Raw genomic sequence first — 16,017 nt, 5'->3', positions numbered from 1 at the left:
CAATACTAAGATGTATGTGCCTATACATTTTATTTATAAGGAAATTCAGTTAAATCTTTCTCCACTTCAAATGCCATGAAATCCGACCCCGTGCTATCGCATATACTGATCGTATATTTATGAAAGGTAAATTAATTCCATTGAAACGACCTGAGAAATTGCACCTACGTTCATACAGTATATAGGAGACGCTCACGGTGTAATTACCGATTCATTTTCTGACCTACTGATTTCGAAATGTTTTGTCAATAGACTGAAGATGAAACTGTCGCATTTAAAGATTGTTCAGTCACAATATAACTAATTTTAATATATGCACTTCGGAAATTACAATCTTTATGCGGTCTGCATGAACTATTTTTTTTGAAACACAATGATTTCACTTTGTAACATTGACATGTCGTAAACAATAGCGTTTTTGCCTTATATTTAGGAATGATTCGTCATGCAACAAATCCTTTATTGACAGTTTTTTCCATGCTACTAAATCATATATAAATTTAACATTAAAAAGTATTTTAATTAAAATAAACTATATTGGTTTTAGCAACAAATTATTCACATCAACGTCATCTTTCAGTATGAACACGGAAAGATAGATGTTAAGAAAAAAGCGGAACGATCACTCTAGTATTCCATAAAAACTTATCGATCAGAGTGTTCTCCCTTACATCTAGTAAAAATGCGCATCAAAACACGTAACATTCTGCTATTAAAACTTGTTATCGTCAGCAATAAATAAATATGTGTGTTAATGATTAGAGTCTGTGCAAATGCATGCTTTTGGTGAGTGTTGTCATATTCGGAAACTTTCTTTCTGAACAACCCAAGAATAAATTCAGAAAAGATTAATACATAAGCAAAAGACGTAAATCAGAAGAAGAGTGAGAATACATAATTTATAAAAGCGCGCGTACATGTCCGGGTCATTCCGACCCAGCTTAACATCGGATACATTTTTATTGTTCTTTAATGTACACACATAACCAAATTAAGTAATAATGTCCATAAAATATGCAAGCATACAAAATACTCGTAAAGTACGACTCCTTAATAATTGCATCTTGTGTATTCATTATTCTTGGTTCTCTTTGATATCATGGCTAAAAAGATCTAGTGATTCATCTTTAGGTTACATTATAAGTTGTGTTGATAATATTTCGTGATGCATGATATTTCAGTTACCTGTGACTTACAGGGGCGGTTCCAGATTTCTGGTTGGGGGGGGGGGGCGGATTATTGAAAGATTTGCTGGGGATTCAGGGGGGCCGTTAGGGCTTCTGCCGGATGCAGGGCAAAGACCTGCTAGGGGATTCAGGCCCCCCCCCCCCCTGTAAGCTCCAAGATTTTAGTGATTTTGAAGGCTTTTACAACCACTTCTCGAGCATGCCACGCCTTATGTACTTGCATCAAAGTTCGACTTGAAAAACCTGGTGACAGAGAGTCTAAAGTTAAAACATTTAGCGATTGTCTGTGGTTAGCGGGAAATGTTGTGTACCAAAAAAAAGAAATATGTGATTTAGATCTAGTTAAGTGTGAAACATCAACTGTATTTACTTTACTTTGACGAATTTAGGGGGGGGGTTTACGCCGCTTCCCCCCCCCCCCCAAGATTCCATAGTTACTTATGGATACGAGAACTATATCGAAATCTGTTATGACATCTTGAGAAAATATGGTGACGTGACGCCGATTTTTCCGCATGTTTACATTTCATAAATGTTTCAAACCTGGTTAAACACATATTAAATGAATGCCGTTTAAAACCATTCGACGGGTGCGCGTTCTTGGTTTTTAACTTAAAAAAAATGGTAATCAACATTATAATGTCAAATCATCTGCTCTTCCATCCCTTCTAATACTTGGCAAACGTAAACATAGCTTTATTTTACGTATAATAACATGTCATTAATTAATTTCAATTTTATTAAAAAAGTAGGGGGGTTCTTGGCCATCATTCGCATTATAAGCATGAACATGTTAGAAACTGCGCAAAGTAGCATGTGCTCACATCAAGTGCACTCATGAGCATTCCATCTGTGCATTGCTTGAACGCCGTGCAGGACAGTGAAATGTTCACCTTTTGTTGTCAACGGACGCGTCTTTAGATTGAAATTCAACACCCAAAACAAGAAGTATGATACTGCTTATTCATGCACATATACATGATTGCTGACCTTGTTTACCTTTTTCATTCGACAATATGTTTCTAATTAGGGTATATTGACAGTGATTCTTAGTCCTGATTGTTTCCCTTCACTTATCGTCTGCATCCATTAGCCTGCCACTGCTCACTGTACGACCATATCAGCTCGGAATCTACAACGCTACATGCTTCTCAACATCCCGGATTAACATTTACATAAGTCTTGGCAGTTAGAAGCTTGCTTGCGCACGCGCTGTGAAGAAATTCTGGATTTTCTTAGAATTTTACGGGGTACACCGTGGGTTGAGAGTTGAATATTAATTCGTCTTCAAAATGGTAAGTTTTCATAGAGATTCGTGAAATGTACTTTATTTAAATACTCAATTTGAGCGCACAGTTTTATGGTTGAAACATTTTCATGTATGACTATAAAAAAATAATCAAGATACTCCACCATCTAAAAGTTGTAAAAATTCCCGTCATAATTTACGAACAGAAATGAAAGGTTCAATTTTATCTCAAATTTCCCCAATACACAGATATTGTATGTTGATTGATCGGAGATTGATAACATCTCCGCAACTATTTGCGTGTGCGAGTGAATTTTGGTATTTAGTTGTTGTTTGAGTACCAGCATCATGAACAGACGGACTTCTATTTTACAGGCGGATTTTAAAGTCACGGATAAGCAGTTTACAGGTATGTTGATTTATTTACTTTACGGTCTTGGCGTATTTTAACACTACAGTTGTATTGGTTTGTTTTCCATTTTTTGTTTCGGCAGCGCTACGTCACAATAACATAGAACGCGTTTCATCATGAAAATGGCCGTATATTTTGCCTATTTAAATTTTTATAATGCTTTGCAATATTAACGCAGACGATTTAGATTTATAAATAAAATAATCGATGACAGATGTTTTGTAAATGAAACATACAATTTAGAGAATTAGCAAACCAAGCTACCGAGAATTTACACATCACGAAGTGTGGTTCTTATTCGATGATGAATCACTTTCAAGAGTACATGTATGTCTCGATTAGGTCTTACATGCAACTTGAAGATATAATAAACATGCAATAAATTATCATAATAACACATTTTAAATTAGTTCTCGAGTCAGCGTTTTAAAATAAACGTTACAAATGCTTCTTTTTCATGACATCATATGCAGTTATGTAGTATCGGTGGTATAATGAATATGAAGAACAGGAGTTCCAAGGCCACATGTTGTGTGATACAGATTATCGCAGCCTTGTGTAATACAGATAATTGCAGCCATCTGTTCCCTAACGCATGTGCGCTATTGAAGCAAAGATAAAAAATAAATAGAAAGCAGTGTTTTCTTTATTGGTAGAAACACATTATAAGTTTTTCTGTGAACCACCTATATACGTACGTATTTGCAATAATCTAGCGCATAGCAATTGACCCAGTTGGTCGCTGGTATGTCCTCATAAAATCGCAAAGCGTTCAAGAAGAACTACATATCTACGTCATTTCACTTTTTGCCAAAACACAACAGGAGACTGATTAATAAGCCTATCGCAAAGGTTACTATTCATTTGGTGTCTTTATGAGGGGTGGAGGTCAAATCCATAGGGGTCTGGCAGTACATTGAAAATGAATATGTTCTCCAAGCCAGTTAGCTGCCCACATGTCAGATTATAAAACCATTAATGTTGTCTGGACGCCGATGGGCGTCAATTATATCCAGATGCGTCCGACACCGGATCAGCATGTGTCACCTGGCAATGGTTTTGAGAAACCTGTAAATACAATTATATATCTAGTTAAAAATTATTTGGAGTTTGATAAAACAATTGTTTTAATGAAAAGAAAATAAGTTCTATGTCATACATTGAGCCCTGTTGCATCATTATTTATATCCAAAAACATCAATGTCAATATATATTTGTTAACCAATAACCAGTATTTATAGTACCATAATTAGTACCAGAATTTGAATAATTTCCTTTAACTATTTTTTTTTGTAATGGAAACTAAAAAAAATAAATTAAATCATAGTGTACATAATGATACAAGTGATATTTGCTTAGGGTTGTATGTAAACTATTATGAAGCGTTATTTTTTATGAAATATTTTAATATGTGTGCTTTCTCGTTCCCGTTTACTTATCAACGGTACTCCTCATGTTATGGTATCTGTAATATTTAATTGTTATGACAAAGATGTAACTGCCATTAAAATAGGATACACAACATTAAAACAAACAATAAAGTTGTAATGTAAAATTGTGTCCGATCAAATCAAGTATTCAATTTAATTAACTTAAATGAAGTTCTACTCGGTGCGCGATCTGTTATTACATTCAACGCATAAAATGTTAATTTCTTAACAAAGCCAGAAATATAAACTTTAGCACCCTTCCTCGCCTCAGCTCTACCTTGATTATTCCTAAGACCGTTACCAAGGAAACCAACGATGGATGTTTAAGATTTGGTCTGTTATTTACCTAGCGTATACACGCCGACGTATGTTTAGTGCTTCTTTATAACGCGTCAGGAAATGCAACAGGTATTTTCGGAGTATTTCACGAGTGTATAACCGACAGCAATATTATTACAGCTGCACCTTAAAGTTAATAACGTAACACTAATCTCGCCACTGTGATAATTATAGCTTGTTAAGCCTAAACAATGAAATGTTTGTATATTGTGAGAGTGAGGAATGAAACTGATGTATATAAATATCATTGTTTGACTCATAGGCGCTCGATGTCAATGACAATGTTTTTTGTTTTTGTTTTATTTATTTGTTTTTAGTTACCCGTTGTTTATTATAATGCATACACATACTAAATTAATGAAAATCTTCCGATAAAACGTCTTCTTAAAAAAAGATAGTTCGACTATGTATGTATGAACTACCTACCTATGAAGTTTCATGATCCTAGCCCCAAGCAAAGCAATATACCCCCTCTTCTTCGAAGTAGTAGTAGTAGTAGTAGTAGTAGTAGTAGTAGTAGTAGTAGTAGTAGTAGTAGAAGTAGTAGTAGAAGTAGTAGTAGTAGTAGTTGTAGTAGTAGTAGTAGTAGTAGTAGTAGTAGTAGTAGTAGTAGTAGTAGCAGTAGCAGTAGTAGAAGTAGTAGTAGAAGTAGTAGTAGTAGTAGTAGTAGTAGTAGTAGTAGTAGTAGTAGTAGTAGTAGTAGTAGTAGTAGTAGTAGTAGTAGTAGTAGCAGCAGTAGCAGTAGCAGCAGCAGTAGCAGCATTACAATACCAATACTTAAGAATGATCAAATGGGAAAAGGTAACCTAGCACTGGCAGTAAATATGGGGCTCATTTACAGGTCAGATTTAGAATCTCTGCTGTAAAATGAGATTTTGAATGAATTAAAGGGAGGCAAATCTGTAATAAAAAGAACATGCATAAACCGTAGTTGTGTCCCTTGTTGAACCATGCTTAATCCTTATAATGCCTATTTCCAGTAACTGTGACCTTCACCTGTGACCTTGACCTTTTGACCTAGTGACCTCAAAATCAATAGGGGTCATTTGCGAGTCATGTTCAATGTACCTATGAAGTTTCATGATCCTAGCCCCAAGCGTTCTTGAGTTATCATCCGGAAACCACCTGGTGGACGGACCGACCGACCTACCGACCTACCGACCGACCGCCCGACCGACATGAGCAAAGCAATATACCCCCTCTTCTTCGAAGGGGGGCATAAAAATACTACATTCATTTAGCTCATCCAAGCACAATGCGCTCATGATGAGCTTTTATAATCGCCGTTTGTCCATCGCTCGTCATGCTTCGTGCGGCGTCAGTTTTAAACTTGCTAACACAAGAGGTTATAGTAAAGGCCAATCGTGATAAAACTTGGCCAGAATATTTGTACCAATTATATCTTGGCCGATAACTGGGTCACGGGTTATAATAAACTATGTTTGACTGGTCAAATTTAATAAAGCCCGCTCACTCTATAGAAACCACATTTGTTGTCCCATCTCATAAAATTTGACCCTAAGATTTGTTTCGGTCGTTTGAAAAACATGGCCGCCATGGAGCGGGGCATATTCCTTACATGGATATTATGAAATCGTGTTGATGCTATATTATTTCTATCATCAGGAAACTTGCTCAGAATATTTGTTATTTTGCTATCTTTACCGAGTTCAATACTGGTTTAATAATAATGGTTCGTTGAAAAACATGGCGACCAGGAGTGTGGAAATGTGCTTTTTGTAGCTTTATTCAAACCTGGTTAACTATTTTGAAGTCACTTTTTTGCACACTCTTAATAAAATTTGCATGATATCGTTATTGAATTTGACAAAAGTTGCGGTCTGTTGAAAAATATAGCTGCCGTGGATTGCGTAATTTTAGGTTGTAATTTTGGCTAAAGTACAGCGTTATTTAATATTTTATTCACAAATGACCTACTGAACTTTGAATAGACAACCAGCTACTGACAAACTGGGTTGTTTCAGTAGAGTTGTCTCCCATTTTTTTTAATCAGATGTTTAAGTATGCGCATTGACGTTTTGTGTAGGGAATACATTTATAATTATCAAAAGTTCTTCATAAAATAAATATAAAGGATTTATGTATTTTTATGTCCTCCACTATAGTAGTGGGGACATATTGTTTTTGCCCTGTCTGTTGGTCTGTTGGTTGGTTGGTCTGTTGGTTGGTTGGTTGGTTTGCGCCAACTTAACATTTTGCAATAACTTTTGCTATATTAAAGATAGCAACTTCATATTTGGCATGCATGTGTATCTAATGGAGCTGCACATTTTGAGTGGTGAAAGGTCAAGGTCAAGGTCATCCTTCAAGGTCAGAGGTCAAATATATGTGGCCAAAATCGCTCATTTTATGAATACTTTTGCAATATTGAAGATAGCAACTTGATATTTGGCATGCATGTGTATCTCATGGAGCTGCACATTTTGAGTGGTAAAAGGTCAAGGTCAAGGTCATCCTTCAAGGTCAAAGGTCAAATATATGTGGCCCAAATCGCTTATTTAATGAATACTTTTGCAATATTGAAGATAGCAACTTGATATTTGGCATGCATGTGTATCTTATGGAGCTGCACATTTTGAGTGGTGAAAGGTCAAGGTCAAGGGAATCCTTCAAAGTCAAATATATGGGTCAAAATTGCGCATGTAATGTCACTTCTGCAATATTGAAGCTAGCAATTTTATATTTGAAATACGTGTGTATCTCAAGGAGCTGCACATTTTGAGTGGTGAAGGGTCAAGGTCAAGGTCATCCTACGAGGTCAAACATCATATAGGGGGACATTGTGTTTCACAAACACATCTTGTTTATAAATTGCTTTTATTCTTCTAAATAGCACCTTCTCGGCAATGTTTAGTTTCTTCAGGTAAGGTAAGCCTCATATGCCCAATGCCCTCTTGTTTTTTTTAAGTACCTCATAAAAAGCAAATTTAAACAAAATAATAAAGGAAACTCCGTAAAGCGAACACTACCAGGGCCCTCAATCCATTTTAGGGGAAGCGGGTCGCTACCCATAGCAGGGGGAATTTTCGCGGCATTTCCCTTTTTGGGGGATTTTTAACTTACTCTCTAATTATAACATTTGTACATGTTTGCACTATATTCATTGCTTATTTCATAATTTAGTATGTTTGACAAGATTAAATTAAAATAGAATTGAGATATAATAATCATGAGACATCTATCTATAATTTTTTTTTTTTTTTTTAGGGGGAATTTTTCCCCCCAAAAGGGGAAAAAAGTATACTTTTCATGGGGGGGGGAATGCGGCCGAATTTCGGCCGTGGATTTGACAGATTGAGGGCCCTGACTAGTAATTTGATTTACTATTATACTTTATCTTACATTCGTAACAGATCAACATGTGTGTAGTATATATCGATGGCTGAAGATGGAAGACTATGGCCAATGGTCCTCTTATTTGTAAAAAAAAAAGTGTCTCATAAAAAAGCAAATCCCGTTAACAGCACACCGCTGATTTGTTTTACTATACAATATACTTCATATTACATTCCTAACAGATCAACATATTGTTCATATTTATTAATGTTCATAGATGCAAAGCATACTCCAAGTGCACACATGTTTACTCTTTGGATACGTGGTACCCCAAACATGCTTATTTGAATATACTTCGATATAATTCGTTACGGCAATATAACTCCGTCGAAACAAGTGCGAACTGTATTTACTTATCATTCCGTTGAATGTATATCAAAACTGTCTTTTATTAGTTACAATTCATTTTTGTCGGCTCAGTTACTACTCAAAGGTAACCTGGGTTCTCTTAAGTATATTAAAATACTCCGGGTACGAAAAATACGCTTAAAGGCACCCGATGATATTCCGTGGTACAGTTAGTATTGTATATACTTTTAAATATTCTCAAAAGAACCCGGGTTACTTTAAAAAAGAGGTACCTAAGCCGACAATGACCATTCGAGCTTTACATAATAAGTAAGATTTAACGCAAATGACGTGTGTCAAAATTTTCGTAACCAGAAAATGTTTTCTTGACAATTCACAACTTGCCTTAATGTAACATTTAACCGTCTCGTGCACTTTTCGTTGCGTGCCCAGATGCTAAACAGACTTTCCACCTGTACCAGAAGAAGGGAACGGAGGAGGTTGCTACTAAGGATCTGGACCAGCTGTTCAAGGCCATGGCGCTGCACGTTGACGACGACAAGCTTAAAGACTGGGCTGACGAGATGGACGATGACGGTAAGTTAGCGCTAAAATGATGTCGTCGCCGTTGTAGTAGTAAATATGTAGTCGTGGTATTAGAAGTGGAGGCGATACATGTAATAGAAGAAGAAGTTAAGGATCGACCTCGAGCTTAAAAACGGGCCGACAGGATGGACGAAGCCGAGGAGTTACCTTTAGGTTGACGTCGTCGTAGTAGTGGTTGTAATAAAATCGGAGGCGGTGATTGTAGAAGTGGTTGAAAGGGTAATAGAAAATGGAGTAAAGGACGACTACAAGCCAAACTGATATCGAGATGGGCGGAGACGGCGAGATAGCGTTAAATTGACGAATTGTTCGTTTTATTGGTAGTTGTAATAGTAATATCAGCAGTGCAGGCGGTTGTAGAAGCAGCCGTAGAAGCATTAGTAAAAAGTAGAATTGGTCAAAAAAGTGAAATTATTATTCTGAAAAGAAAGACGAAGAAGGGGAATTACATTGTAGCGTTAAGTTGATGTCGTCGGCGTTGTAGTTCAAAATGACTTTCAAACGTTATATACATAGACGTTGTCTTAGCAGTATTAGTAGTGTTGGATTCGGTGGTAGGAGAAGTATCAGATGCAGTGTTAGAAACATAAAAAGAAGACTAGAACCAAATGAACCGAGTCGACGATATAGACGAAGATGGTTAGGTTTTAAGTTGACGTCCTTGTCTCGTTGTCATAAATATATTGACAATTTTGCTGGTTAGCCGCGCTCTTAGAAAACAGGGCCTAATGCATGTGCGTAAAATGTCGTCCCAAACTAGTCTGTGCACTCCGCACAGACTAATCAGGTTTGACACTTTCTGCATGACCTGGTTTTTCTCTTAAAGGAAACTTTCTTTTGACGAAAAATTCAATTAAAGCGTCAAGTGTCGTCCCTGATTAGCCTTTGCGACACTTTATGCACATGCATTATGCCACTTTTTTTTTATTGAGCGCGGCTTATTGTGTTGTTTTTTTTCGTTTCCAATCAGCCGTGGGTACCATACCGTGGGAGAAGTTTAAGATTCTATTCGAAAGAAAACTGAAGGAAGACGAAGAAGAGAAAGAATTAAAAGAGGCTTTCAGAGTTTTAGACAACCAAAAAAAAGGAACTATTCCTGTCGACGATCTCAGATGGATCTTAAAAAGTCTAGGTAATTTTCTAGAACCCTATTGTATATAAACCAGGTGTTGTTGAGATATCGAAGGGAAGCAACTGTATATAAACATGTTAATTTGATTCGTCGAGAGTTGTTTATATTGAATGTCTTCGAATACTAGTAAAGGACGTGTTGTTGTTTTTAGCTCACTTGAGCACGTTCACTTGGTCATATTATTTGTCTCAATGATAGCTCGGTTGAGTTTAAAAATGGTCGACATTTATAATCGAATCTTCTTTGAACTTGGTCAGAACATTTGTTCTTATGATAGCTCGGCCGAGTTTGAAAATGGTGCCGGTCCGTTGAAAAACATGGCCACCAGAAGCTGTTTTCCTTATATAGCATTAGTAAAACCTTGTTAACACTCTAGACGTCAAATTATAGTCCAATCTTCACGGAACTTGGTCCGAAGATTTTTTCTAATGATAGCCTGGCTGAGTTCGAAAATGGTTATGGTTCGTTTAAAAACATGGCCGCCAGGGTAGCGGCAGTTTTCCTAATATGACTATATTAAAAACCATGTAAACACTCTAGTTAAATGTTCTAGATGTTGGTGCACAATGATGATGATGATCATGTTGATGATGATGATGATACTGGTAATAAATTCAGAAACATTAACCACAACCCAAATATCTAATTATAATTATTTAATTAATTAAAGTAATTGTTTGCCATCACTTCAGATTGTTATCTATATTTTTACAGAAATTAAACATAGTGGTTAAGCCAATAAAACAACAAGAATTGTTACATATGGATCTTATTTGACTTTTCATTCACTTATCCTAGATTCCTACTCTCTATAAAACTCATTTATATCTAAGCTGGCATTGTTGCAATCTGGTGATTGTTTAACACTCCTGGAAATTGACCACAATTAACTGTGGCAAGTAACATTTTTCTTGAAGTCAGATGGACACCATTCATAAGATAGATTACAACTTAAAATGTTTTAGGCCTACAGGTTGTAGTCAGTCAAGGTTTGTATGTGATTATCGAAGATTTGTGATTTTAGTAGGTTTTTTGGTTGTTTCAATTGGAAATATCGTTGCAATGTCAGTCAGAAAATTATCCCAGTTGTTTAAAACACTTTGTTAAAAATGTGAACAATTTGGTAGAAAGAACTACAATTTATGACGAGAAAACGTCATAGTTGTAGTGAAAGGCGACTTAACAACGAACGTTTCTTTTTGACTAGGTGATGATATTACAGAAGAAGAAATCGACGACATGATTGCGGAGACTGATACCGACGGAAGCGGAACCGTAGATTATGAAGGTAACGTCATATAATTATGTATCATAATAAAGCGGTAACAAATGGAATGACTGGGGTATTCTAACACGATGCTCACCTATATTCTGAACACTAAAAATGGTAATGATGACAACAGAAGAAGTTTGGAAAATGATTACACCATAGTTAATTAAACTACATTTTACTCAGTGCAAGTGCATCATATAATTATTATCGGTATATCGTGTTTGATTCGACATTTTTTATCGGTCAGTAAGCCATTCTTTTTCGTTCTTGTGTGTTTTAAAAATTGTGTTCAATTATGTTCAACATACGGTGAATAGTCAGAATTAAAATTAATGGACAAGTAACATATATATGTTCAATGTATAATGATAACGTTAGCTAGCGTATTATAATTAACGATTTCTATCAGTATTTTAGTTAACGATTTCTATCTTTTCAATTTTCTTGTACATGTTTTAGATAGTTATACATGGATATTATATGGATGTTACTTTTATAAATAGGGTATACCGATAAATGATAGTCTTGTATTAGTTTGAGTATGTGTAGTGAATGGAAGGCCAAGCGCTGACACGATACGCCAATAGAATACATATACATGTATATTTATACTACATGATGCATGTTTATATTGTTTATTCTAGCGTGCTATTTACTCATGTATCACGTGAATCAAAAAGGTAGGATTAAAGTACATGTAAATGAAAAGACAATAATTCAGAAGTGTGTCTTAGACTCGATGAGCTACAGAAACCTATTTCATTGCATTGATAGTAATATGTGATGGCATTCTTTATGAGAACATTTAAGAGGAATAACGTTTTCAAAAAAGCATTGGTTCACTGGTCAGTAATTATTTTACACATAATAAATATGTTTTCATTGATCACTAGTACTGCACGTGTCGCTAAATAACTATTTTCTGTCGATCCGCGTGCAGAAATTAAAGTGAAATGTCATAAAGCTTTGCGTTCTACGTATAAATTATTTTCAACCCATATTTAAATACACTTATCGATACTTGTAATTGAATTATTGAAATAAGTATTTGCAGCTTATTTGTGATCAATAGGAAGATACACGGTTTTCTTAAATGAACAAGAAGTATGACTTTGTACGGTCTGCATACTTGTTTATGATTCATCAATGCTGTTATAACAGCCTAAGAAAATTGTCGAAGTTTGTTCACATATGTGGATTTATATGAATGATAATTTTTAGAGATATAATTTGTATAAACTTCATAATTACACGCCACAATATGCAAATCGTTCTTAACTTTAAATAATGTTCACGTGTATGGGTTCCATGGATTGATATTCCATGTTTTACTGACTGCGATACGGGGGATGAAACACGCACCTTAAAAGGAGACAGTTATTCTGTTCTACTTATAACACGTATTGTATCATTGGATTATCAGACGACAGATATAATATCAAATGCATGTCGAATAAAAAAAGACTATTGCGATACAATTAGCAATGATAAGGCGGTTGTTGATTCATCACATCTTGTTATACTTGTATTGATAACCGGCTTTATTTGCAGAAAATAAAACGGAAACGACCGTTTTGCGCAAGAAACATGCAGTGCGCTACGGGAAACACATGTGTTTGGTTTTTATTCAGAAAATTATATCCTAACACATTATTCAATTTTTAACAATTTCCGTTTCAGAGTTCAAAAGTTTGATGTCATCGGAATGAGCTAAGCGCAAAGGAAGTAGTGACTCTAGCGACACAATTTTCTCACCATTTCCACAAAAGGTCATCTTGCATCAAAAGTCCATAAACGAGAGCTTACTTCTCAACCGATGGCTTTGTAGCACGAAATTTGCTGATAAAAAGGACTCTGAAAAGCAATTATTTGTTATTGTTCTCAGAAATGTCTGAATTTTTTTTTACGTTTACCCCCTCAAGTGCATATACGTATCAAAGCTGCAAATGTTATTTTTAACTACAAATTTTATTGGCTGTTATTTATAGTGTGTATGCTCACGTGACTGCTCTAACTACGCCTTAACCAATAAGCTGGCTGCATTTAAGCTGTTCTGCGCATAATTTCTCGAGCAATACTCATACACTATCTAACTTGGAACCTGTTTGCACAGCGCTCGCAACTAACACCTCCCTAGTTACTAGAAACCATACTAACTAGCGTTATACACTTACGGATTAACATAACACCTTGTTCTTCTGTTTACAGAGTTTTATGCCCTGATGATGGGATAAATCAACCATCGTCTGAAAATGTCTTCCGAGTGTGAAGTCTACTTATGTTTGAGATCAAACTCTGTGAAGTTCCTTAACACTTACACTAGTATATTGTGATAATTATTCACTCATTTATCCATTATAGAAACTTTTTCATATAAACTATAGACACTTTTAAGTCATGAGAATAGCTTCACCTACGTTTCATGTCGCATAATGACTTATTATAAAGAATCGACAAAAATAAAATAATAATGAAGATCTACTACATAAACAATATCAACTATAATTAACACTTATTTATCGGACCATGTAATGGAAGATTCCCATTTATAACCAATGTACATGCACTAGTTTGATTATACTTTCAATTTCCTAGCGTTTCTTTGTTTTGGATAACTTGGTTAAGGAAATATGTACGTTTAGCAGGGGCTTAGAGGTTAACTTAGTTTTCGGCCTTTTGTATCCGCATGCTGAATGACCTTTATAATTCACTTATTTCACGCTGTACTAACGTCTATTGAAGTTACTTTTACGTCATCTGTCTCAATGCCAGCTTTATTAATTGTTACAGTATCACACGCACATTTTGACAGGTTTTGCACGAGAGTGGTTTTTCATTGACAATGTGTTTCAAATGCTGTTTTCAAAATAACAATGAAATTACAACCAGTCAATTAAAATAAATGTGTATGCATAATTCTTGCCTACGTAAAATGCTTAAGAATGAGAAATACGTTCGCTGTATGTCTGAATTGTAAATAATCCCACGGTTTATATCATGGAAGTTCGATTTATGTTTGAAGATAAATAAACGAAGAAATTTATTTGTGTATTTCTATATTATCAGCAACGGATGGATAGATTTTTATGTCCCCCACTATAGTAGTGGGGGACATATTGTTTTTGCCCTGTCTGTTGGTCTGTTGGTCTGTTTGCGCCAACTTTAACATTTTGCATTAACTTTTGTTATATTGAAGATAGCAACTTCATATTTGGCATGCATGTGTATCTCAGAAAGCTGCACATTTTGAGTGGTGAAAGTTCAAGGTCAAGGTCATCCTTCAAGGTCAGAGGTCAAATATATGTGGCCAAAATCGCTCATTTTATGAATACTTTTGCAATATTTAAGATAGCAACTTGATATTTGGCATGCATGTGTATCTCATGGAGCTGCACATTTTGAGTGGTGAAAGGTCAAGGTTATCCTTCAAGGTCAGAGGTCAAATATATGTGGCCCAAATCGCTTATTTTATAAATACTTTTGCAATATTGAAGATAGCAACTTGATATTTGGCATGCATGTGCATCTCATGGAGCTGCACATTTTGAGTGGTGAAAGGTCAAGGTCAAGGTCATCCTTCAAGGTCAGAGGTCAAATATATGTGGCCCAAATCACTTATTTTATGAATACTTTTGCAATATTGAAGATAGCAACTTGATATTTGGCATGCATGTGTATCTCATGGAGCTGCACATTTTGAGTGGTGAAAGGTCAAGGTCATCCTTCACAAGGTCAAGGTCATCCTTCAAGGTCAAACATCATATAGGGGGACATTGTGTTTCACAAACACATCTTGTTCATCCTACAGCACAATGATTTTATAGAAAGAAACTTGTTTTCGCTGCTAATTCATGTACATAGCGGTCTACTTTTTTGGCCTTTCACTTATCGTTCACTGGTTCTCAAATTAGTACATATAAATAAAAGGAATGCTTACATTTCAAACCAATATACCGTAAAAGATAAAACGCCGTAAGTAATCAATCAAGTACAGCGTTCTTTTAATTCTGTTTACTGAATGCAAAACAAAACGCCAATCTGAACATGATTTTCTGCTTCAACGAAATCACTTGATTGCACCATTCAGGCCAAGGACGCGAGGGTCTTGGCATTTTGAAACACAGTTGCATTATATCTTAATGTGTGATTGTGTGACTTGAGGATGGATTACTAACAGTTATGGTATATAAGCTTCGAACGAAACCGGTGAGACTGCATTAAGATTTCTTTAAAATGTGATCGCAATCCGATTAACGGAATTTTCGAAGGAAATCTATGTTGAATTAAATCAATCATTCGTTTGAAGAACATGTCGTTCCTTATAAGTTGATAAAAGAATGTATATCCACAAAGAATTGCCCGCGTACACCAACTGCTTACAATGGAAATGATGGATGGCGAGTACCGGTAACAAAACTATATTTTATGTCGTTTGCAGAAGTTAAACTCGTCAAGGAAGTAAACAAACCAGAAAGAAAATAAACACATAAGTTAGAATTCTTTGGCGAGTAGAACAAAAGCCAGTATAAGCTTGGCTTTTTTATGCCAGCTAGGAAGTTAAAGCCGTATCATGCTTGAAGTCACTGTCACCACAATGAAGAAAATACAGGCCTTCATCCACACCTGCCTCAGGAAGATGCTCAAGATCCGCTGGCCAGACAAGATCTCCAACGAAGAATTATGGAGAAGAACAAAGCAGCAGCAAGTTGAAGAAGACATCCTTCAGAGACGTTGGCGGTGGATA

At 35.7% G+C, this 16,017-nt stretch overlaps 1 protein-coding gene across 3 annotated transcripts; it reads left to right on the top strand.

The window, feature by feature from the left end:
• Positions 1–2,344: 2,344 nt before the first annotated feature.
• Positions 2,345–14,316, top strand: LOC127867413 (troponin C-like). Of its 3 annotated transcripts, XM_052408542.1 has the most exons (6): positions 2,345–2,482; positions 2,812–2,845; positions 8,716–8,859; positions 9,839–10,000; positions 11,208–11,288; positions 12,954–14,316. In XM_052408542.1, exons 1-6 carry the CDS (start codon positions 2,480–2,482, stop codon positions 12,980–12,982), a joined length of 453 nt encoding a protein of 150 aa, XP_052264502.1. In that variant the 5' UTR covers positions 2,345–2,479; the 3' UTR covers positions 12,983–14,316. The 3 variants fall into 3 exon arrangements, with proteins under 3 accessions (XP_052264502.1, XP_052264501.1, XP_052264500.1); XM_052408541.1 differs by lacking the exon at positions 2,345–2,482 and having other exon boundaries at positions 2,686–2,845; positions 13,482–14,316; XM_052408540.1 differs by lacking the exon at positions 2,345–2,482 and having other exon boundaries at positions 2,686–2,845.
• The last annotated feature ends 1,701 nt before the right edge of the window (positions 14,317–16,017 follow it).

This window comes from Dreissena polymorpha, chromosome 2 (assembly GCF_020536995.1).
Source record: "Dreissena polymorpha isolate Duluth1 chromosome 2, UMN_Dpol_1.0, whole genome shotgun sequence".
Taxonomy (NCBI): domain Eukaryota; kingdom Metazoa; phylum Mollusca; class Bivalvia; order Myida; family Dreissenidae; genus Dreissena; species Dreissena polymorpha.
The sequence above is the reverse complement of the archived record's forward strand: the minus strand, read 5'-3'. Positions and strand labels throughout refer to the sequence as shown.